This window comes from Centroberyx gerrardi, chromosome 19, assembly GCF_048128805.1.
Source record: "Centroberyx gerrardi isolate f3 chromosome 19, fCenGer3.hap1.cur.20231027, whole genome shotgun sequence".
Lineage (NCBI taxonomy): Eukaryota > Metazoa > Chordata > Actinopteri > Beryciformes > Berycidae > Centroberyx > Centroberyx gerrardi.
Window position 1 is genome coordinate 7,786,648 of NC_136015.1, and position 23,880 is coordinate 7,810,527.

Below are 23,880 nucleotides of genomic sequence, written 5' to 3' on the forward strand. Positions count from 1 at the left end.
GACCAACCAGCATCTGTTACTGCCCCCTAATCAAAGCAGTCTAAAACCAGGCCAGCAACAAGTCCACATACAGCGCTGTGCGCCCTTTCAGCACCGTGGAGCTGGCCCGGTTTTAGACTGCTTTGATTAGGGGGCAATAACAAATGTTGGTTGGTCACCAACTACTAGTGTTAATATGAGTGTTCTTCAGGACTGTAAGCTATAATGTGCACTGTGTGCATGTGTTTGTTTTTATCTAAAGCCATAGTAATTAATACATCATTTCTTTAATTTTAAAGACACACACACACACACACACACACACACACTTCAGTTCTGCTGCCAAGGAAAATGAACAGCCAAGTGTTTTACCAGATGCAGGTAAACACCCATATAAATCAGGAAACAGGTCTTTCTATACTCTTGTGCTTTTCTTAGGAGATTACTCCTTAATTCAAATTTTGAGAATTGATTGGATATATTTTTACTGATGTAGGGAGACAGATTTCATATTCATGATGCCACTGAACCCAAACAAGTCCAATAAAAAACTTTCCAAGCTTTATTGCAATGATTCCAGCGTAGTGCATTTGAATGCGTCACATGTTTAAAAACAAGAATGAGAGGACGTGTGTCACAAAATGTACTTTGTACAAAGAAAATTAAGGCACCGTGCCTATGTGCTACCAGCAATAAACGTGTCCAAAACCATGCTTGAAAAGCCTACTTAATCAGTTGTGCAGCATCTCATTCACTCAATTGACAATTTAACACAATAACCCCACGTCAGGCAGCTCAACTTGAAACAATATGCACACCTCTCGCACACATCCACCAACAATTATTCACTTCAGGCACTCTCATAGTGGCATTAACAGAAACTGACACACATCTATCCCAATGTAACGTACGTAGCATCAGTGGCGACGCCGCAGTTGTTATCCTTCATAGACATGAGGATGTATCCGTCGTTGCCCCAGTAGGTGGACCATGAGTTCTTTACCAACCAGTACGGCTGCCCAAGCAGGGTGCCATAGCCCACTGCAAGCACAGCATGGTCCAAGGCATCAGTGGTATTACCTGCAAAACACAAGGACCATTCAGTGTTACGGGAGAGAAAGGCAACTGTTACTGTAACCAAAAAAAGATGGAGTCTAAGCATGTGTGCCTGTGCAGGCAAAACTCACCACAAGCAGGTTCATAGTAGACGCCATTGGTGTAGAAGACAAATGATCGATGTGAAGCATCAATACTGACTGCCACCGGTCCGTTTTTAAAGAGTGCCAACTTGAGGGCGTCTGCATCGCCTGATGTGACGTTAGTGTAGCTCTGGATGCGCGCAGTGAGCTGAGATGCGTTCACGTGGCACAGTCCGTTCTGTTCGGACAGGGAAATACAAATTTAAAACATGTACGCTGAACTGGAACCTAAGAGTTCATAGAGGTAAGAGGTGAACAGACTACAGAAAATTATTATTACTACATTATCTTGAGAAATACAAACACACATGCACAACTTTTATTGTTGCAATTCTCTAATAGAAGTGGAAATCTCAGTAACATGTATTTAAGAAAGCTTTATACACTGACTGGAGTCTTCACTACATTCTGCCATTGTTTAGGTTGACGGTAAACTTGAAGATAAGGATTGTACTAGGGGGAAAATGTGTCAAAGAAACCTCAATGTGTTTATCTAGGCAACACTAGGCAGAGACAGTTGGAATCATTTCCAGGAGAATTTGTAGGGTTTGTGAGCCTTGCTATACAGGTACAAATGGATCTGCTTTGGGGAAATATGTCAAGTGAACTCAGAGGGTCTTTATCCTCAGTTACTTTCTGACAATTCTCCAAAGTTAAAATTCATCATTCACCATCTCTAAAATATAGAGAACCCAGTCTGTAAAAGCATTTTCAATTTGTCAACCAAGGACTTTCCTACTATCCTTTAAAAAGCACCAGAATTGGTTTTAATACAGTGCTGTCAATCATGTCGTAAGATTAGAGGTCACTTTAGTTCAACTGGTGGAATCATCTCACCATTCCCATGTAGGCTCCATAGGTTTCCGTTGTGGCGATGCCTCCATGTTTCATGATCCACTCGTAGGCTCTCCACTCCTCTCCCCCATCACAGGCGTTGTTGCCGAAACCCCAGGAACAGTCCACCAGCATCTGCTGAGACAGGACCTGCAGGGAGCCCGTCTGCAAGAGGAAGACCAAACCTTGATCACACTCGACACACAGATTAACAGCCCGTCGTGCACAACAAGAGCTACACACTCGCTTCCCCCACAACCAAATACCGACGATTTCACCATCTTATGACAATGCATAAGCCCTCAAAGTCCCAAAAGAGGCAAACCGGGACATAAAAGGCTGGACCAGATAACCGGGACATAAAAGGCTGGACCAGATAAAATAGAAACAGGATATTTTAAGAGAAAAAAAAATATGACAGAAAGCCATAGAAAAAACAAAAAAAATAAATAAAACAGGCAACTAGAAAGCAAAACAGACAGTGTGAGATGGGAACAGAGTGAACCACAAAGTCTGACTGCTTTGTAATGAACCTTTCTACACCAGCTGTTACCTACGGGTTGCTAGGCAGATGCTGTGGGGTCACAGAGGGGGAAAAAAAATATAATATAGGATTGGCCCTTGGGTAACGGCTGTTTATGAACCTGCCTGTCGGGATGGGGATGCACTTCACTGGGGTGCCATTAAACCCCATAATAAACCTGTCCTACGCTTGGATCACGTTGCTTGGCAACAGAGAAATGAATACCTTTGAGCCAGGCATCTATGGAATGGAGGCAGGCCAAGGCTCACATTTATTCACTTCCCACTGTCAAAGTGTGTCGTAACGTGACTGAAAGTCTCTTACAATGAACCAGTTCGTGGACCCTCCCCTACTTTGCAGGGGGAGACTTCTCCATTCACTCACAAGGATGTTTTGCTTGAGCTTAAATGGGAGCTGGAACAGATGGGACATGAACTATGCTTCACCTGAACAGCAAATATTGTATATTTGGGCTGAAATGATTTGAATAAGCTGACTGAATATGCACTGCTCTTATAAACATTCTGTCGCATGCAAAATTTTCACCCAGGCTCGATCCACAATAATACAGTCTTTACATCTTGATAAATAGACTAATATTTTTTTTAAAACATCTCATTACAGCTTTAATAGAAACGATTGTCTAGTATGACTTGGTTGCCTTAATATTTTTTTATAATATGCTGCTGCATGTAGTTAATTTTTTGGTATTGTGCCCCCCTCCATACTTTTCATTCATACATTTCCATTCAATGTGTTTTAACGTGTTGCAATTGTCATGCCCTTTGTTGTATCTATACTCTATTTTACTTTGCTGTATCCTATTATTTTGCTGCTGCAATGACCCAATTTCCCCACGAGGATCATTCAAGTGTCATCTTACCCTTTCTTAAATATTTAGAAGGAGGGCGGTATTAGATAACAGAGAGCAACTGAAATGCAAATGAACATGCATCAACAGATGAAGCGCCTTGTTGAACATCTGTGGTTTCAAAGAACATGAGGAAGTAACCATGTCAGTTGAAAGCATTGGAATGGGGCATGTGGCTGTGTGGCTGTGTGGCAATCTACAGTCTAGTCTTTTTCACCTTCAGGAAGAGAGCGCCCTCTACTGCTCCAGTGGTGGCAAAGCTCCAACAGGAGCCACAGATGGCCTGGTCCTTCACTGGGGTCACAGCACCTGCAGAACAACGATAAACACGGTCACCAGATGATGATGTAAGGGTCCTGCCAGACAGCTGCATCTTTTCTCTGGTCAGCACTTTAAATCCTGCACACTTACCGTAAAGCCTCCAGTCGATGGACTCTGGTACCTGCACCCCTCTGTAAAGGTGTGCGGGGAACGGGAGCCCTCTGTTTGGGGTCTTGCCTCGTCTGCTTCCCCTCATGGTGGCCAGCTCAGACATGGTGCGATCCGACAGCGAGTTCAGAGCCAGGGCGAAGGACAGACCCGCCCTGTTCTTAGAGTGGACATACCTGGCAGACGGGAAAAGTCACAGAGTCACCGGGCTGTGTCAAACGCATCCAAAATCCTTCTCAATTCAAAACTTCTACATCATCTACATCGATTTTCCCCACACTCGTTTGCTCTGACTACTAATTTCAGCTGTATTCAAGACACTTTCATCCACCGTGCTGATCTGAAATTCTTAAACATGGTTGTGTGAAGGAGGACTCTCCTGCACGCTCCTCTCACCGCAGATTCTGAACAAAAGCGTGCTCCCTCTTCTCGTGCTCCCGCTCATCACTATACTGACGCTGGAACTTCTCCTTGAACTGGCTGAAGATGCGTTGTGCGTGGCCTGATGCCGAAGTGTGGATAAGATCTTTCATTGGATTGGCCAGCAAGTGGTGCTCCACTCCTGGACCAGGAAATCCTCCACAGCTCATCCCTACAGATGTAGGAGAATACAGTTATAAACCTTTTCTAATCTGAACCCCTGCAGAAATGGAGGTTGTTTGAATTAGCCAGATGTGTGATCAGTAGTGTAGTGGAAGGTATAAAAGAGCAGTCTTCTCTCTTTGACCATTTAGCTACCTGTAAGCCTTATGAACATTGAAATAATACGCCCACCTCCTCACCTACCTATACAACAGTAATACTGGTTCAAAGATAGGTTGACATATGAAACAGTTTGCATGCATCAACAAGAAAATCCCAACAATTATGTCCTATTTTCACATTTTGTTCATCATGCCCATTTGATTGGTGTGTATGTTCAGATATTTGAGGTTTGGATGAGGTTCTACTGTAATATAAATATTGAGCTTTTTTTCTTGTGCAGATGCTGTATGCGTTGTGACTTTATTGCCCTGGAAACCTTTGGTCATGTATCTACAGTGGAGCACAAACCTTCAGGCAGTGAGAAGACTTTAGGGTCCACGTGAGTGCTGAACTCCCTGTAGTCCACCAGGTATTTGTCATAGTGGGACCCCAGCAGCGTGTTGTAGCCCATCATCTCATAATGGAGGGGTGTGGCGGGCTCTTCCTTGCCGTCTGCACCCCTCTCTTTCCGGGTCACCCACAGTGTGTAAGTGTTCTTCTTGTTCCCCACGGTGGTCACATTCTGCCAAACCTCGCACAGGGAACCTCCATAATACTCCATTCTTAGGAACTAAGGGGGTGAAAAAAAATTACATGTTGATATGGATGAACTCTTCCCCAACAGTGGAACACATTAATCTCTGACAGATAAAATATTGGCATATTGACCAAACTTCTGTGGGATTACGCATACACAAGTTGCGGGTTTCTGAGTACACATAAACAAATATCACCAAGTTTCCTTGCTTCCTGTTGTAAAGTCGATGTTGCTACTTGCTTTATTTGTGCCGGAAGAACAGCCGCTCTGTCCCCGTTTTGTGCCATAAAGCTGAATCCAAATGTCTGGACTGTGGACTCAGACTGAGCCCTTGGGACTATGGTTTTACACAGTCTGATGATGAGTCAAGTGCTCAGCATAAATACCTGAGCTCACAAGGGCGCAGGGCTGCGAGACTGCATAAAAGGTGCAAATGGGACGGCCTATGTCACCTGACGTCTTTTATATCATCATATTCGTCATCTCACTAGTAAAGTCTGCAGGATAGTTGACTCTAGAAGAAGGCATAGAGTCCCCCAAAGTCAGCATGAGGGCCTTGAGGGCTTGATGAATTTTGGCAGTGGACAGCCCTCCCCCTCCTGGGCTTCACAGGAGCTCGCCGCCAAGTCCACAAGTAAGCAAGGATTTTTGGATTCAGCAATTCTCTCTATGTGTTGTGAAGCAATTCAGCAGAAAGCCGATCTTCTCTGCAATGCTACACGCAGCACCTTGAAACACATACACACCTGGAAACCCTGCACATCGGGCAGCGATGCCTGCGGTGTGACTGTTTCATCCTTTGTTCCGTTGATCTGGAAGCACTTCATCACATTCAGCTCATCCTCTGTGGTCTCGGGAGTGATTTTATAGGAGGCGCCCCACTGCTGCTCTGCCCCCAACTGGTATGTCGATACTTGGCCTGTTGATGATCAAGGTAACACATGTTAAGGTTACACAGTACTGGCTCCTTTTTAGATGATTACAGTGTACACTTGCATGTCGCCACACGTTTCTGTACATATGTTCTTCCATCTGTATACCTGATAATGTGAACAGCTGAACACACTTGCACATCTGCTTCTAAACTGCAAATCTGCAAACAATTATTTAGCGGTTATTTTATTCTCAATGCGTTCTTCTGTTGTGTTTACTTGTATTTTGTTTGTCCCTCTGCATTTGTTTTACTCTTATCTATATCCTTCTCTCTGCTGCTGCAACAAGCCAATTTCCCCACAGGGATCATTAAAGTCTTTCTTTACTCATAATCATTTCCAATCACAACTACCTTGTTAGGATTGGGAAACTGACTTGCATTCTGCATTGATTTTAGCAAAGTACGTTTAGACAGTTTACTATCAGGGTTTATCAGTAAGTTTGGGATTCATCACAAAAGAGCTTAAAAGTGGAGACTGAAAAAAATAAGTACCAAGTCACATGAGTTTGTAACATGAGTCTACAGACTAAAGTTCCCCCACAATGCTTAATCATTCATTTTCACTTCTTTGTTTAGGTGCTGAGTGGTGATGTTATGCTCTAGTTAATTTGGTCTGACACAACAGGTTCTCAGTTTCAGATCACTGATCTAATTGTGAAAGGAGGGACAAACACAGACTTAGGGTTAAGAGGAGAAGTAGTACAGCCTGGTCAAGAGGTTTCTTACCATGGTAATAGTCTATTCGGCTGGACTTCCCTGCCAGGTCTAACCAGGCCTCAAATGGCTCCTTGATCTCAGCATAGGGCAGCGAGATCACTCCTGCAATGGAAATGTAAAATGCTCCTATAATGAGGCTAAATTCTGAGGACAAATGGGACAAAACATGTAATCCTATGGTTCTATACTGTTTACCTTTGACATGATAGGCCTTCCCAAAATCTGGAAGTGAAGGGAGTGCTTTTCCCTCTGTGGCTGAAGACAGACAAAGAGAGGAGAGGTGGGGGTGGAGAGGTTAGAGAGTGTTGCCAGCTTCATCACAAAACGACTTTGTTCCGTAGTGTGTGACAGACTGCAACCTATTACATTTTCTTCCTTTGAATGCAAACAAGCAAAATGTAACCACATTCTTATACACACAAATCTCTTGAGAATTGTACTCCTAGTAATACTGATGGATTGCTGTCAATGGAAGCAGGTTGGCTCTGATAGCGTGCTGTTATCTCTTTAATAGAAAGCTACGCCAAACTCCATCAAAAAATCTGGCAATTTATTGTTGCTTTCTCATCTTTACACACACAGACATGGTAGAACATTATTTTAGGACATTTAACAAATCACTAGGAGTCACTGGTAAGTTCGGCATGAAAGTGGGTCAGTAAGCTGCATTATATTAGCAAAAAATGAACTTTTAGGATTGGTTCACAAAGCTCGTTACCACCCACCACCACGGTGTATTTTGGTGGAGGATATTAACAGGCGAAGCAGTTGAGAAAGTTGACATTTTATTGAAATAAGTGCTACTTGGTGTATTGCGTGTATGCCGAATTGAAGAGTGAATCCTAATCATTCGTGAAAGGTCATAAGTCATATTCTAGGAGGTGTGTACCAACGCCGATAAGCAAGGAAATATTATATTTAAGGTTTTTTGAATGGAGTTTGGCTAAAGGTCCTCTCCATACAGGAGAGCTAGGGCTAATAGCAGACATATTTTCCTTGCCATTAAGATAAGCACAGTCACCTGCTGAACCAAGTCTGCCAGTTATCAGTCTGTTTATTTGGTTTATTTGAGTTCTGGTAACAGACATAGGTAACTATAATGCAGTGAGAATTAATGTATGTAACGTTATTCCCCATCATAAACTGATGTTTGGCGCAGCCGCATCCAATTAGCTACATCAGGAAACATGGATGATATCATGAAATGACACTATAACGTTACTTGCATTACAAGTAACTGCAAGTTTGTGACCCAAAATTAACGTCGTCCCTTACCTATTACAGCCCACAGAAGAACAGCTGCAATGTACCAGCACCGCATCGTTGCTACTGTGAACTATCCTGTCGAAATACACGACCCAGAGAAAGACAATCACAACAGCAAACTCAGACAGGACAAACAATCATGACTCTGCAACCAGCGTTTCAGCACAAATCAAGCTAATCGAATATATTGCAATATACGGTTATTGGCGTCGTCTCTCGGCCAATCAATTTGTGGCGTAAACAGGTTTGCTCCAATCACATACAAGAGGTGGGGTTTAGTTGCACCAAGATCATGTGATTTGTGTCATATGATAACCACAAACCACCAAACCACTATGGTTGTTTGAGCCAAGGAGGTTCTATATATCAACAAGCCACCAGAGGCCGTGGTTTGATTTACAGTCATTTTATATGACTGTCTAACTCCAACTTCTTCCCCTTGAAATGAGTGGTGATTTGGGATACACATTTTTGTTGCTTTTCTATTTGTCGTTTTATTTCAGGATGAAGTTGCTGAGCAATGAGCCTAGTCTTTAGTATGCAAGGCAAAATGACAGGAGAAAATTTGTCACAAACAAATATTTTATAGTCATATAAGCTAGTGCTAGAAGCTTGAGGACATGCTGACAAAACTGCACTGGGCACTAGATGTCAGCATCTCACAGAAAAAGGTCATATCCCATGTAGACCAATGTGGCCACTGCTCATACAGGGAACTTTCTATTATATTTTTGTAAGACTTGGATCTGTACCATATTCTGGCACAAATAACAAAATCACAGGAAGCAACATAGTTGAATGGCAGAAAAATGTTCAGTGTTTTTGTAGATAGTGGAATAGCCTTGTAAAGCTGAGACAGACAGGCAGGCAGATGAGAGACAGACAGACAGGCAGACAGATGAGAAGCAGACAGACAGACAGGCAGATGAGAGGCAGACTGGCAAACAGAGTGACAGAGCTGAACTCCTGTCAGGTGGGAGTCTATAACTCAAGTCATGAGATAACACTGCAACAGCTGAGCAGGCAGCAGGAAATAAAACAGTCACTCTGTGTGTGTGTGTGTGTGTGTGTGTGTGTGTGTGTGTGTGTGTGTGTGTGTTTGCATGTGTGTAACCTCTGCACAGTACACAATAACAGCTGAGACAGAGAGAGAGAGAGGAAGAGAAAAGCAGAGTTGGCAGGAAAAGTGCAGAAGGACATTATCGAATGGTGACACTATGGGAGTTGCTCTGTTCTTCCAGGGATTGACAGATGGGGAGCATTATCAACCAGTTACGAATAAACATTTGAATAACTCTATACTATAGGGATCACTTGGAAAAACTTGATTCTGCCGCATTCAATCGACTTGAGTGACTGTGGCTGCTACAAAGTCACCACTGTGGCTTTTGCAGATTTAGACCTTTTAGGTCCGTGAATACAAGCTTCAGATGCCTTTGCCAATTCAAATATTAAATTTAGTGTGTGGGGAAAAATGCTTTGTTCTAGTGAAATACTGAAATAGTGAATACTGAAAAACACTTGACTATTTTTTTTCAATGCAAAAATGGCCAAATTGGCCCTAAACTCTTCAGTGCCCTTAATAGCTTTCAAATGCCTTAGTTGTCCTGATATGTGGCAGGAGTTTTTGATTAATACTGAAAAATTGACTCAAGGCTCCAAAATGTCTATCTAGCCTGAGGTTGCTCTGTATTTAATTCTAGGAATTTGGCAAGGCTGCAGTACTCTTATTCTGCTCTGATCTGCATTTTGTAATATTGGATCAGGGCAAATACTGTGGCAAACCATTTCCCCCACCTCTTTCCATTATAAACTTCATGGTATGATTGCATCGGATCAGGCTTGGTGCAATACTTTTAACTCATCAGCACTGATTGGTATTGTTTAAAATCACCCTTCACCAGATCTTGTGAACTCTACTGGTTTAATTATGAGCCTGTGATTTTGTTTTTCGTCCTTCAGTGCGTGAAGCAGGACACTCACCCCACTGTGGCAGTATAGGAGAGCTGTATGTGTGACATAAGAGGGGTCAAGTTCCTACGACCCCTCCTATTGCGTCAAAGCTCCCCCCCCCCCAAACACACACACCCCACCCCCTCCCCAGACACACGCAGACACATACACGTTTACTGCATAGAAACCTGTATCTGTCCACCTTCCCTAAGTGAGTTGTGTTTCTCACATTCTCCCACTGTGCCGGCTGCCGAGCTATAAATACACTGAAGCACACACACACACACACACACACACACACGTGAGCAACATTCAGATCTATAACTTCAAGGGCTAACAGACACTGTAGAAGAATGAACGATACAAGAATGCTGGATCATTTGAAGCCAAACACAAGTTTATTGCTCTGACGAGACGACATGGACGTTGTGTTAGATGATCACAACAGTAACCACAAAACACTGTTCATATACAGGAATACAGGAGTATAAATATAGAATATCTGTACTACAGGAGAGTATTTGAGCTTTACTCAAAAACACATACAACGACAGACGCACACTCAAAACCGTTCACTCTAAGTCACTTACACATAAAAGCGGACAATCACGTTACCTCGAGACAGACTGCGGCCCGCCTCGCAAATACACACTCATTCACACATTCACAAATCCCAATGGAAGACCGTTTGTGTCTCAAACTGAAATGTGTGGTGGGCTCAGGGGTCAAGGGTTCAGTCCCATGTAAAGTCTCTCCTTTCCTTTTGATACTCTCGGAGTACCGCGTGCACTTCCCCCTTCCTCCTTGTTTACTCCTGCAGTACGCAGCTATCACTCCAACAGTGGCTCCATATGGTATGTTTCAAGTGTCATGTGCCTGACATTTAGGAGTGATAGGAGAGGCTGGGAAACCTGACGGAGGGCTAGAGACAATCCAGTTCCAGACAGCCTCTTCTTGTCCCGTTTCCATCCTACAGAACTGGTGTGTAGAGACACTTGGAGCAAAGAGAGAGGCGGCTTCTCACCCATAACATCAATATAAAAAGAATATAGTTTAAAGATGCTATGTGTAGCATTTTAACATCAACAAATAATTACCAAATTAACTATGACTTCATTTTGAGAAACAAGAGCACTAACAATACCACTGGTGTGAGACAGAGGCTACCAATCATCTCCACCATGGTCTGATCTGTTTACAGTAATCATACCAAGGTATCGCAATTAATTTGACATGATGTATTGATGTTTAAAAATGCTACATATAGCACCTTTCATGCGACATCAGTAGGCTAAAACCAATGTTTTGACAACATTTAGACTCAAAGTCTGGTTGGTATTAGAATACTAATGTCTTAATAAAAGATATTCTTCTTGTGACTGACTTATGAGTAAAGTGTGCATTTCAACCTGCACCATCCACATTCCTCCCTGCTCTCCAGCTCTACTGCCAGTGAGTCCGGGCCAGGGCTTGACGCTGGGTACGAGGGGGTAAAAAAAAAGGTGTTTAAGGGTACGACAGAGGTCCATTACACACTGTTGAGTAGCAGAATGGTAGCGGCCGGCCCGGGAGAGGGGAGCTCAGCGCTCGTGTTGTAAGAGTCTTGTTCATCCCCAGAGTCCTGTTTGTGTGCTACTGTCAAGGTCAGCTTGTTCAGACCGGCTTCTAGTGTCGCCTCTGCTCCCTCTGCTCTGTCGCCTGTAGCACGCACACACACACACACACACACACACACACAGAAGAGAAGGGCATGTTAGGGTGAATATAAATCTGCTAAACTGACACTAGGGTTAGACCGATATATCAGTTTGCCGGCTGATATCGGCCTTTTATTAAAAATCAGATATTGGCCAGTCAGTGTCGTCTACCTCTGATATGATGGATATGATGCGGTTTGATTGATTGCATATTTATTGTAGAATTGATCAATACTACAATGGTTGTCTATGGGAAGCCCTTGAACTGACTGTAATGTGACATTTTCATCAGATTATACACAAGTATGCATGAATATATATTGTGGGGGAAACACGGAATACTTATTGGAACATTGAGTAATTTTATTTTACATTTTTGGTCAAATTTAAAGATATTGTATACTGGCATGAAATACCAGTTATCGGCAGCTTCAATAAAAAAAAATATCAGTATCGATATCAGCCTTCAAAGATCCATATCAACCCATATCGGTCAAACCCTAGTTGACACTTAAAAAAAAAATCTCAGAAATGAGTTCAGCTTCTAGGATGAAGCATTGTATCACGAGTCACCACGCTGATACACACACTGATGCGACGAACACACACCTCTCTCCTGGTCGCAGTCTGGGGAGGAGGCTCCGCTGCACTGGCTGCGGGGGCCCAGGAGAGGAGAGACACACCCGGAGCCGCACGCCGAGTCTGGGCTCGGCAGCTCCAGGGTCCCGGGACAGGAGGAGGACAGAGGGGAGGAAGGGGGGGAGGAGGAGAGGAAGGAGCAGGGGGTGCAGAGCGAGGAGGAGGGGTACGGGCAGGGCATGTCCAGGGGGGTGGAGGTGGAGGTGTAGGGATGGGAGGAGGAGGAGGAGGAGGAGGAGGAGGAGGAGGGCATGTCCAGGGGTGAAGAGATGGAGTGAGAGTCCGTCTCTTCCTCTGAGCTGCTGCTGTGACTGCCCTCTTCGTCAATTGACACAGACACCACTGAAACACACACACACACACACACACACACACACACACACACACACGTACACATATTAAGCATGCAGACACAAACACAGGGTTCTTGCACATTTTCCATTTTAAACTTCCAGACTTTTCCAGACCTGATTTTCCAGACTTTCCGAGAAATGGGCTTAGTCTTGCTAATATACAGTATAGTACATAACTTGGTTTGGAATCATTTTCACCATACTTTTAATCACCATTTTCTCAGAATTCCCATACACATTCAGACCATGGAAATAAGGAAAATCAGTCTCCATACTTTTCCATACGTTCCAGACCGACCTGCACAAGAACCCCGCACACAGGCACAGATGCACCAACGAAACAAGAACACACTAATGATGGATGACATGGAATAAAGACCTCGGACGATTATTCTCCTCTGATCTTGGGTTATACTCACTTGACAGGCCGTCTGACTCCATCTTGAAGTTGACGATGTCCTCGTTGGCCCTGTCCCCGTCCCCGTCGCCCTCCGCCCCCACCCCCTGCTCCCTGGTGCCCATGGTGAGGGAGCGCCGCTGGGCGTGGATCTCCTCGGAGATGGTTTCCAGGTTGCGCAGCGCCGCGCGGTACTCCGCCTTGGCGACGGCGAGTTTGGCCTGGCGCTCGTCCACGCGCCGCTTCAGTTGCTAAGAGAAATCACATTGATTTTCCACATTCAAAAATAAAAAGAGTGGTCCTGTAGTTGAACTCATAGTGCTTTAAGATTCTTTGGCTAAAAGCGACCGGCAAATGGGCAGATGCAGCAGTTATGCAACGGTGCTCACATAATGATATACATACCTCAAGCTGTAGGTAATACTTTGCTTTCAGTTCGAAATAAGGTCTGCAGGGGGAGAAAGAGAAGAGAAAAAATGAGACAGAGGCAGGCACTTTGCCATCTGTCGTAGCAACGGAGCACCAGTGGAAGAATAACACTCCTCTGAGAGCAGTCACATTCCTTGGCTCTTACAAAGGGAACACACCCCAGCACAGCACAGCACAACCAACACATGAAACATCTGGACTGCATCAGATGACATAAATGTAGTCTCTCTCTCTCTCCCACACACACACACACACACACACACACAAAGAGGCCCAAACAGGGGAAGCTCACGAGCGTAGATCAGTGTTTCTGCCTTTTTTCACTTCATACGACTATCAATTCCCAGTCATTCAGAGATGATACAGAGGCACGGACCTGGATTTGTTGATGGAGCGTTTGAGTTTCTTCTCCAGCTGCCTCATGTGGCCGATACAGGAGTTGTAATTGGCCGCTGTCTTCCTGTGTTCGGCTTCGCTGCGCGTTCTCGCCTGTTCGGCCTCCATCACCTGCAACAGTCAAGCAGGAAGTTTTTGTTTGTGGATGTTACTTATTTAAATGGCCTATTCCAGACATGGAACTCACTCGGTATAGTTTCCATACAATTGTTGTAGAAACCAGACAAAGTACAGACAATATATATGTCTCCAGAGCTAATTCTAATTCATTCATACCAACTACTTCTACTTTGTATCTCCAGTGCCTATACCATACACTATACCTCAAGCACACCTAACCATACTCTACTGACAGACTCAGAGCACTAACGTGTGTGGGTGTGTCTTTCTTTGACCTACATTTCTTCTGGAAGATTCCTTATGACAACCACAGAGGCACGCTGAAACATCGCATATGCACACGCCCAGGCAGACACACACACACACACACACACACACACACACACACACACACACACGTGTCCAGCCGACCATTTAGTTCTATTCAACACATTCCCTCCATCCCAACCAACATCAACTGCTCTTTTCACTTGTTTCCAATGCAAGAAACGTATTGAACCAAGTGTCATTTTCTTTACTAGTGCAGTGATCTGCCTTATTCTGCCTTATTTCAAGACACTGTCACTTTGAAAACAAGTGGAATCTTTTTAAGATGGACAATCTTTCCAGAGAGGGAAACTGCATTGGAAGAAACACTGAAGATGAGGCTAAATGACTTGTTAGGATGGAATTCTTTATGCGGCGAGGCTATTTTCTGTGTATGTGCCTACCCTCTGCGTGGCGTGGTTGAGCATTTCCTGCCAGGCTGAGTCAAACTGGCGGCTGTCCTCCTCCAGCAGCCGCTCCTCGGCCAGGGCGATGGTCTCCTTGGCCGCCCGCAGGATCTCCACCGCCCGCTGGAACTCCTGGGTGGCCTTCTGGGCTTCAACCTGGGCCTGGGGGTCAGACGGAGAGAGCGACAGAGGTTATGATGCATTCACGTCATATGGGAAGGAGCTAGGTGTGAAACAGCTGATCAGGAGCAACCAAAGTCTACAGAAAACCTCAACCATAGCATCTTGGCAGCTTCAAACCAGTTAATACATTGGAACACTTCCCGGTTGTTGCTTTAATTCGCTCCAGTGTTTATTTATATGAAATGAATGCAGCAGTAGTCCTTGTGGTGTGTGTGTGTATGCGTGTGTGGGTGTGTCTTTCTTTGACCTACATTTCTTCTGGAAGATTCCTTATGACAACCGCAGAGGCACGCTGAAACATCGCATATGCACACGCCCAGGCAGACACACACACACACACACACTGACATCCAAATCACATCCCTTTACACTCACAGGCACATCAAATCTCTGGAGCAACAGTTGACTTAGACAGTGTGTCTAAGCTAAAAGACAGAGAGATGGATGATTATTTAAACCCACCCCAAAGTCACACACACACACACACACACACACACACACACACACACACAACCGTGCCTTGATGCAACAGACAAACAGAAGCTTTGTTCCTGAAGAAATCTGACACATTGTCAGTGGTTTCTTGCTGCCCACGGTAACGCAGTCACCATCAATAGGAGGATTATTCCCATCGTGCTGAACATATTTGGACCCACTCTCTCCAGTCCCACAGGCGTGACTTAAAGGCCAGTGTATTGGCTCTATACCAGGATCAAGCAGTTCCACTAACTCTCATCAGATTCTCTTGTATAAAACAAAATAATTGAAGCAATTTGTTTAACTGGGTAAACCAAATCAATACAAGCCTTGTTTGTGGATCTAACTGTATCTTAGAAACATACTTTACAAATATATTTAAAAGAGTGCTATGCAAAAAAGAGTGCAAATGAAGTTATTAATATCAGTCGAATAAGCCTACACTGTGTGCTTTGCATGGAGTGCATACAAGCCATTAGACTAGTCTTACCTTAAAGGACTGCACTGACTGCACTGACAAGAGGATTGGCACCAAAACCATCTCTGTGTGTCTGGTAGATAGATCTGTCTGGTGCGCATGCTAACACTTTAGCATTAAATATTTATGTTTAGAGGACTGGTAAAATAGACATGAAATTTGACCCAAAAAAATGCACTTTCAATGGCAGAAGATCTCTCTTCCCGCGAGACTTTGAGTGTAACTTGTTTTGTTTACACTGGAAGTGAGCGAAGTTAGCCAGACAGCTAACGGTTTTTGCGCTGTTGATTCGTAACAGAGTTCACTAAAGATGAAGACTGACATTTTGTTTTCAGAAGTTATGAATCTACAGGTCATGGAATAAAAACCAAAACCAATACCAACTTTGAATTACTAAAAAGTCCATCTTCATACTTTGGATAAAGCTAATCGCCTACAATTACTTAACACACTGTATGCTAAAGCATTAGCATGCGCACCAGACAGATCTATCTAGCAGACACACAGAGATGATTTTGGTGCCAATCCTCTCGTCACATATTGGTTAAGATGACCAATGGGCCAAACTCCCAAAAAGTCGGTATAGCCTCATTACTGTGAGCTGTCAAAGACTTTTCTCACGGCCTCTCCTGTCTCTCTGTTATGATAACCCCTGTCACTTGACCCCCTGCGGCTGTCAGCCATGTTTATGATAAAGCCTCCATCAGTGACGTGCGCATGTATAAATCTACACAGACTCACAAGGGATAGAAAAGCCAGCATCAGTACTGGGTACATATCTCAGTTAGATAGCGTTATCCAGGTTTGTCGAGACCTCTTCAAGAGGGTGAAGAGATAGAAGAAGAAGAAGGGAGTTGGGAAGATGAGGGTTTCTCTCTCCATGTAATCTGTTAGTCTGACAAACCGGCAAAGATGAATCCCTCCCCCTTTTCCCCTCATCATGACCCATTTCCCAGGCTCTAAGAAGAAGAGGGGGGGAACAGAAAGCGCAGAAGGAGGATGATGGATATTTGATGAAGAGAAAACCCTGGATGAGGAGCAGAAAAAGAACGGGGAAGGATCGGGGAAAGTCTGATCTGTAGTGTGGAAGTAGGTGAACATTATCCTTCAATTCAAGCCGGACACAGGACGTCCCGGACAGAGTTACGGCCCATTTCCTTTCTCCTGCTCTGTCTGCGTGTATTCATGTACGTACACAAAGCTTCAGTGGGAAGAAAAGAGCTTTGTCATAGACTCAGTTGGCCGGACAAAGCGTTTCCCTGCCTTTCTTTGCTTTTGCAGAAACAAGCAAACACCCAGCTAAACAAATGACAAATCAACCCAGTCAACTGTGTTGTGACTAATCCTCGGCACCCCGCTGTATGACACACATCAAAGATGAAAGACGCAATTTGCCACTATCTTCACCACACAAAGGCTTTCAGAGCCTAAAGATAACATGCAAATGGCAACCATTGTCATCAGTTAATTAACTTGATGTCATGTAACCCACATTGTAGGACACTGTCTCCGAGGCGGATAATGGGACGAGTTTAGTCACAAATACCACAACACACTGTCACCTTGTGATATGTGCCATGTCCATTCACACCATCCCACTAAAGACTGTTTTTTGCGTCTATGTGTATATGTGTGTCTGTGCGTCTGTGTGTGTGTGTGTGTGTGTGTGTGTGTGTCCATGCACGTGACTCATTTCTAATTCATGTATCAGACTCTTTTAACCCGTCTGACACCTCCATCGCTGGAAGTCTCCCCATTTACAGTCTCCCCATTTACAGTCTCCTTTAGTCTCAAGAGGAGAGAGATAGAGGGCAAGGAGGCAGAGAGAGAGACAGAGAGAGAGAGAGACAGAGAGAGAGAGAGAGAGAGAGAGAGAGAGAGAGACAGACAGACAGCTACACAGACAAGCAGTGGTGCAGAAGCGAATGAGAGGTAAAGGACAAAAGATAGGACAGTACAGGCAAATTCCTATACACCCCCCCTTAGTCCATTGGAATGTAAGGGGAAAACATGGGGGGTTGGGTGCTTAGACTGGCTTATGGGCGGGGGTAGAGGCAATATCGTGTGCGTGTGCGTGTGTGTGTGTGTGTGTGTGTGTGCACGTTGGGGGAGGGTCAGTGAGGATGAGGATAAGCAGTTGATTCCACATCTAAAAGGAGGTCATGTATTAAATATTAAATATTCATCTATAAATGATGACCAGACAATACGGCAGTTTACCCCCGAGGACTTCATCCGCTTTGCTCTATTTAAACCCTCCACACACACACACACACACACACACACACACACACACACACACACACACAAAGCTGAAGAGGAGTTTTGATCCCTTCATGTGAGCGCGAGTCCCATCAATATTCAAAACCTCCCAGTAATCCCCGACACACACGTGCTGGAGTCAGGCAGACGCCTCAACCCTGGCAGCCACTTTGTCATATTGCAACAGAGGTGTGAGGGCACACACACACACACACACACACACACACACACACACACACACACACACTCTATTTCTGTGTGACAGCTCAGCTCTGACACACAAATGCCAGCCTTCTGATGGATGACTCAGATGCTCCCTCCTTATTGGTCGATAAGGGGGGGTGCTGGTCTCTAAATTTTGGCTGTTGTCCAATCAGATCAAAGCCAAACCAGAGCGATTAGACAGAAGAGGACATGACCCACTGGAGAGGTAACAGCACACTTTAATGTGCTGACCATTGGAAAAGTGCCTCTGCTTTGCATCTACCCTGCATTTGTACTGCTGGTGTTTCAAAGCAGTTCCTCTTGCAGGTGCAGCAACAGTGCAGCAACAGTGCAGAAACAGTGCAGCAACAGTGCAGCCAGCATGTAAATAGTGGGACTTTTATGATCCAGCACTGTTCTGAAGTTAGTGTGAATTTGAATATGGCAAGTCTAGCAGTTTCAGTCCAACTTAAAAGACAAATTCCTCCTCTCCAAGGCTTATGCGCGCTGAGTGTGTGTGTGTGTGTGTGTGTGTGTGTGTGCAGCACACTGGCTTAGCGTGCAGAGGTGTGACTGAGTTAAAAATAGACATACCGTGAGTAGGCTCCCTTTAAGTAGATATAAGCTGAGCTCTTTAAACTTCTCATCTCTAATCCTCGGTAAACCCGTCCCCAAACTGTCTGCCTGCCAACCTCAGGATCACTCCTACTCTCACTTGTGAACATGTGTGTGTGTGTGTGTGTGTGTGTGTGTGTGTACCTGTCGGGCCACTCTGCGGGCCTCCCAGTACGGTTTGGAGTCGTCCACGGCTCGTCCGATCCTCTTCACCTGCTCATCCAGCTTCACCGTCGCCTCCACCAGCACGGCGCGAAACCGCTGACGGCAGTCCTGCACGCACACACACACACACACACACACACACACACACACACACACACACACACACATAAATTATCCATCAATCTACAGTTATTATATAGATTATTTCAAATTTGGGGCGGCGGTCAACTCGGTGTGACTATGTGTGTTTTCCAGCCACGGGTCGACCCTCCTGTCTCTGGCTGTCCTCCCTCATACACTGTGCTTTCTTCTAAACAGCTGATCGGCTAATTGAAGTCATCACTGAACCATTAAACCAAATACAAGCACACCATACATGCACATACAGCAGGAAAATTACATTATTGCAGAATCTCAGTTTTGAACATTCTTTTCCATAATGGGTGCCAATAGTGCCTTGAAGATGCCTTCTAGGAGAAGCAAAGGTTGTGTGTGTGTGTGTGTGTGTGTGTGTGTGTGTGTGTGTGAGTTTCCTGCCATAGAGCCTGTGGTGGCAGGGTGACACTAGGTAGATTATGGGTGACACTGCTTACAGATTTGCAGGTTGAGTATGAGTCGCAATCTTAAATCACCATGAGAGGGTTACCAATGCAGGCCATTGGTGTGTGTGTGTGTGTGTGTGTGTATGTACACACTCTATGGTTGTAACATTTGCAGAAAAGAAGGATTTTAAAAGCAGCAGCACCTGCATCCTGCTCATAAAAAAGAGGGAGAAAGAGAGGAGAAAGAGGGAAAAGGGAGAGGGCGTGACAGGAAGTGGCCTTCCTGTGACATCACTACACTTCCTGTCTTGCTGTTCCTGCGGTTCATTGAGAGCGTGACACAGAATGCATTCTGGGAAGTAAATCACATAAACTACTGCTCATATACTGTGGGCGTGTCTATAGTTTAGCTACTGATGACACTCTCTTTCTCTCTCTCTCTCTCTCTCTTCTCTCTCTCTCCCTCTCTCTCATGGACTAAAGCTCGGTGCCCCGGCTCTTCCTGAACCCTCTGAATCTGCATCGGTCTTAATCAACTCCAGACTCTGCAGGAAAACAGCCTCCAGCCTGCCAGCGACACTTTCCACATTCTTCAGCTCCCAACATTCATTATGCCTCTTGGACGGCCTCCTCCGCTCTCATTCTGAGTGTGTGTGTGTGTGTGTGTGTGTGTTTGTGTGTGTGTGTGTGTGTGTGTGTGTGTGCATTTCTCAATTCAATTACTTGACTGGCATGTTCATCAGAAACAATAATCCCAAAGCAGTGGAAAAAAATTACATTTTCAACCAACAGCAGTTAATTCTTTCAAACCATACTGAGAGGATTAACTATTTGGTTTGAAAACTTGTAATGTCCAATGATACATAATCACCAATATGTATAATTACAATTAATTATCTGGTTTGTAACCAAGAACCATAGAATAGTACCTAATCATCAATATCTATAATGATGATTAATTAGTTGGCTTGCAAACATGGATTACACAAGACTACATAATCATCAATACCTATAATAACTTTTAATTATTTGGTATTTGCTCCAACATTGAGAACGTGTATTCATATAAATCATCATGTCTTTTCTGTTTTATATGTATTCCAGCTCTAGCTTAAGGAGTTCAGATGAGAGTGCAGGTCTAATGAGAAACAGAAGAGGCCTACTTTGAGGAAAAAAAAAGAAGAAAAAAAAAAGAGGCCTAACTCTGGAATGTTTTGCTTTTGTGGAACAGTAACTCTACCACCAACCCAGAGCTATAACCGTTAGCCTCCCATCCATCTTTCTGCCGCTGTGAGTTCCTCGCTGCACTTTTACAGCCTTCTTCCTCTTGAAACTTGTAGCAAGGGCCTGGTTTGTTTAGAGGAAGGCCGGGGGAGATGTGGGGGAATTGGGAGCGCACTTGGGGATTCACGCTGCTCCAAATATGCCATTCAAATTATATTTAACATTCGGATTGCATCGTTATTTCTCTTGTAGCGCTAACAGTTCGACTGTACTGTGCTATTTAACAGGAGTGACAGCAACTGTTTTTTTCTGTTTTTACATATTTCCCCCTAGAAGCAATTCCCTCACCGCAAAAAAAAAAAAATCCATCCATCTTTACAAGTCATTTGCATCAAGTCTTAAAATTGTATTTGTCTGAGAACAAGAAAAATTCTGCCCAAGCAATGACATAATTTCACTTGTTTCTTGAATTTTCTTGAGTCATTTTTGTGCAGTGATCTGCCTTGTTTCAAGATACTGACACTTGTTTCTCAGCAAACACATAAAACTGTATTGGACAACAAGTGGAATTAGACAGTATTCCCCACTTGTTTTGAGAAAGATTTGGAGACTGAATACGAAACAGACTTGTTGAGACCAGTATTTTTCCAGTGTGGTTCAGCCATGGAAATGTTTTAACCAGCAGGGAGAGGCAATGATGATGATGATGATGATGGTGTTTAGTCTTCCTTACCTCCAGTTCACTCTCCCAGCGGTTGATGTCATCTGTGGACTGGTTTAACTTCTCCAGCTCTCCCTGTTTACAGAAAACATGGCATGGAAAGGCATGAGAGGAGGAGCAGAGTTAAAACCCAATCCAAAATATCTGGAGGCTACAGTGACTTCTGTCTGCCAGTTCACTGACTGTGTGCGTGTGTGTGTGTGTGTGTGTGTGTGTGTATGTGTGTGTTTTGAGGATGTGTTTATGGGAAGAAGATCCTTAAACCTGTTTGTGAATTGTAACATTATTGCATGAGTTCAAAATTGAGAGAGAGAGAGAGAGAGAGAGAGAGAGAGAGAGAGCAAATAACCTTCAATTCCCTCTTTAATATGCAATTGCTATTAAATGCTATGATATAAAATACTATACAATATTTTGCATTTCTTGGCTGCAACCATTCCACTGATTCAGAAAACGTTAGAACCTTCCCTAAGGAGAAATCACTATAAAATTCCTATAGGAGCTTATAGTGTGTCTGTGGTATTCAATGGTGAGTTTATATTGACCTTATCATACTTGATGGTATTTTTATATCCTATGGTATCACTATAATATTCCTGCAATATTCCTATAGGATATACCACATGTTTTATATAGTGTCCTTTTAAAAAGGTATCATAGGATTAGTTCTTCTTCCCATTTTAATTTCAATGTCACTTTCACATGGTGGCCACAGCTGGAACCATTTAAAAACATCTTACCTGGATTCTAGGATCCACTTCTTCCTCTTCGGCGCACTGGGAGGCTTCCCCGTGATTATTCCCATTTTCCAAAGGATCCATTTCCAGGATATTTGGAGATTTTGACAAGAAAAAGAAAACGGAGGGTCTTCAGAGCAAACAAAGCGCGACCCGCGGGTGCTGGGCAGCAGGGGTCTCCAGCGGTGATCCGCCCTCTCTAACCTTTACAGAGCATGCTTCAGTCTGTTCTTCTCTATTATTAACGCCTGAAAGTGTGTTAGCAGTAGAGGACTCCGCTGTGCAGAGAGGCGCGTCTAGCGTCTGATCCCACACACACTGTGGAAGATCACAGCCTGTGGACAGACAGCAGACTAATGTGGTAGACTGGTGTTAAACTAGCCATAATGAACAATACAACTACTTCTGGTCTGGACTTTCAAAATAAAAGCCCAAATGACCAATGTCTTGCAACGTTTTTGGATAATACAACATACCAATATGAAGGGGAATCTGTAGGCTGTTGCATTTTTTGTCAAACTGTCCTTGTCACAATGTATATTCACAGCCTTGTAGGCCCTGATATAATAGTGAATCAAAATATGGGTAAACTATGGTAACATCTGTTGGTGATCATAAGACAAAACACCAGTATGAAACAAAAATAAATTATATAAGCATTATTTGGGCTTTTTTGCCCTTAAAATACTTTATCGTCATATCACTTACATCAGTTTGATAGGCTACTAGTTAGCACTTATTATGCTATACATGATGTATAACAAATATTGTTATGTCAGCATACTTGTCTTCACATAACACATGGACGGTATTACACATGGACATATCTTAAAGCATTAAGGAGTTATAATAGTTTCCAGAAAATCAGTTTTTCCTTATTAATATGCAAATGTATGCAGCAAGGTGCTCCAAAATCTAACTGGCTCATATCTACTCTATAGGGGGAACCTGTGGTGTGTAAATATGAAGTTTCTATCATGTGTTGTTCTTGGTTGTGTTCACAAGAATGTGTCTACACACAGACAGACAGACAGACAGACCACACGTACCATGGTGGTGGGACATGATAAAAAAAGGTGGGTAAACTGAGTTTAGGTGTGTTTACCCCGCTCTACATCCCTGCACATTAGCCTAAAATGCATTATAAGGCTGCCAAAATTCAGACGCAAACACAAAACCTACACCAGACTGTAGTCATATCTAAAGTTTCACTCCATAGTTAATGTGAGTTAAGTGATGTGATTTTTTTCTATACAGCCCAATAGCGCTACCTACGCTCCCCCCGCAATACAAGTTTTGTGCTTTTATTTTGAAGGTAAAATCACCCTGCTTTCCGGTCTTATGTGGCGGGCTTGATGCAGCTCCAGCATGGGATGGTGAGTTGGTTTTACACGCCCTCTGGTGGTGAGGGCAAAAGGGGAGGAGGGAGGGTGTGTTGGCAGCAGGTTGGCGCCAGGATAGATTTATATAAACACTTTGGCCATGGTGTTGATGTAGACCAGTGGTTCCCAAAGTGGGGTCCGGGGATCCCCAGGGGGCTC

General features: G+C 43.9%; 2 protein-coding genes across 2 annotated transcripts; both read right to left on the reverse strand.

Annotated features, from left to right (window-relative positions):
• Positions 1-518: 518 nt before the first annotated feature.
• On the reverse strand, positions 519-8,220 carry LOC139914096 (digestive cysteine proteinase 1). The gene is made up of 11 exons (XM_071902296.2): positions 8,044-8,220; positions 6,964-7,023; positions 6,778-6,870; positions 5,864-6,036; positions 4,889-5,150; positions 4,232-4,427; positions 3,818-4,011; positions 3,624-3,715; positions 2,016-2,177; positions 1,167-1,356; positions 519-1,059 (listed from the first exon to the last, which is right to left on the reverse strand). The coding sequence occupies exons 1-11, from the start codon at positions 8,087-8,089 to the stop codon at positions 872-874; spliced, it is 1,656 nt and encodes a 551-aa protein (XP_071758397.2). The 5' UTR covers positions 8,090-8,220; the 3' UTR covers positions 519-871.
• A 2,143-nt stretch (positions 8,221-10,363) lies between these two features.
• On the reverse strand, positions 10,364-22,643 carry sh3bp5a (SH3-domain binding protein 5a (BTK-associated)). The gene is made up of 9 exons (XM_071902303.2): positions 22,343-22,643; positions 21,615-21,677; positions 19,095-19,223; positions 14,729-14,893; positions 13,879-14,009; positions 13,479-13,521; positions 13,096-13,324; positions 12,294-12,665; positions 10,364-11,685 (listed from the first exon to the last, which is right to left on the reverse strand). The coding sequence occupies exons 1-9, from the start codon at positions 22,421-22,423 to the stop codon at positions 11,516-11,518; spliced, it is 1,383 nt and encodes a 460-aa protein (XP_071758404.2). The 5' UTR covers positions 22,424-22,643; the 3' UTR covers positions 10,364-11,515.
• Positions 22,644-23,880: the final 1,237 nt, after the last annotated feature.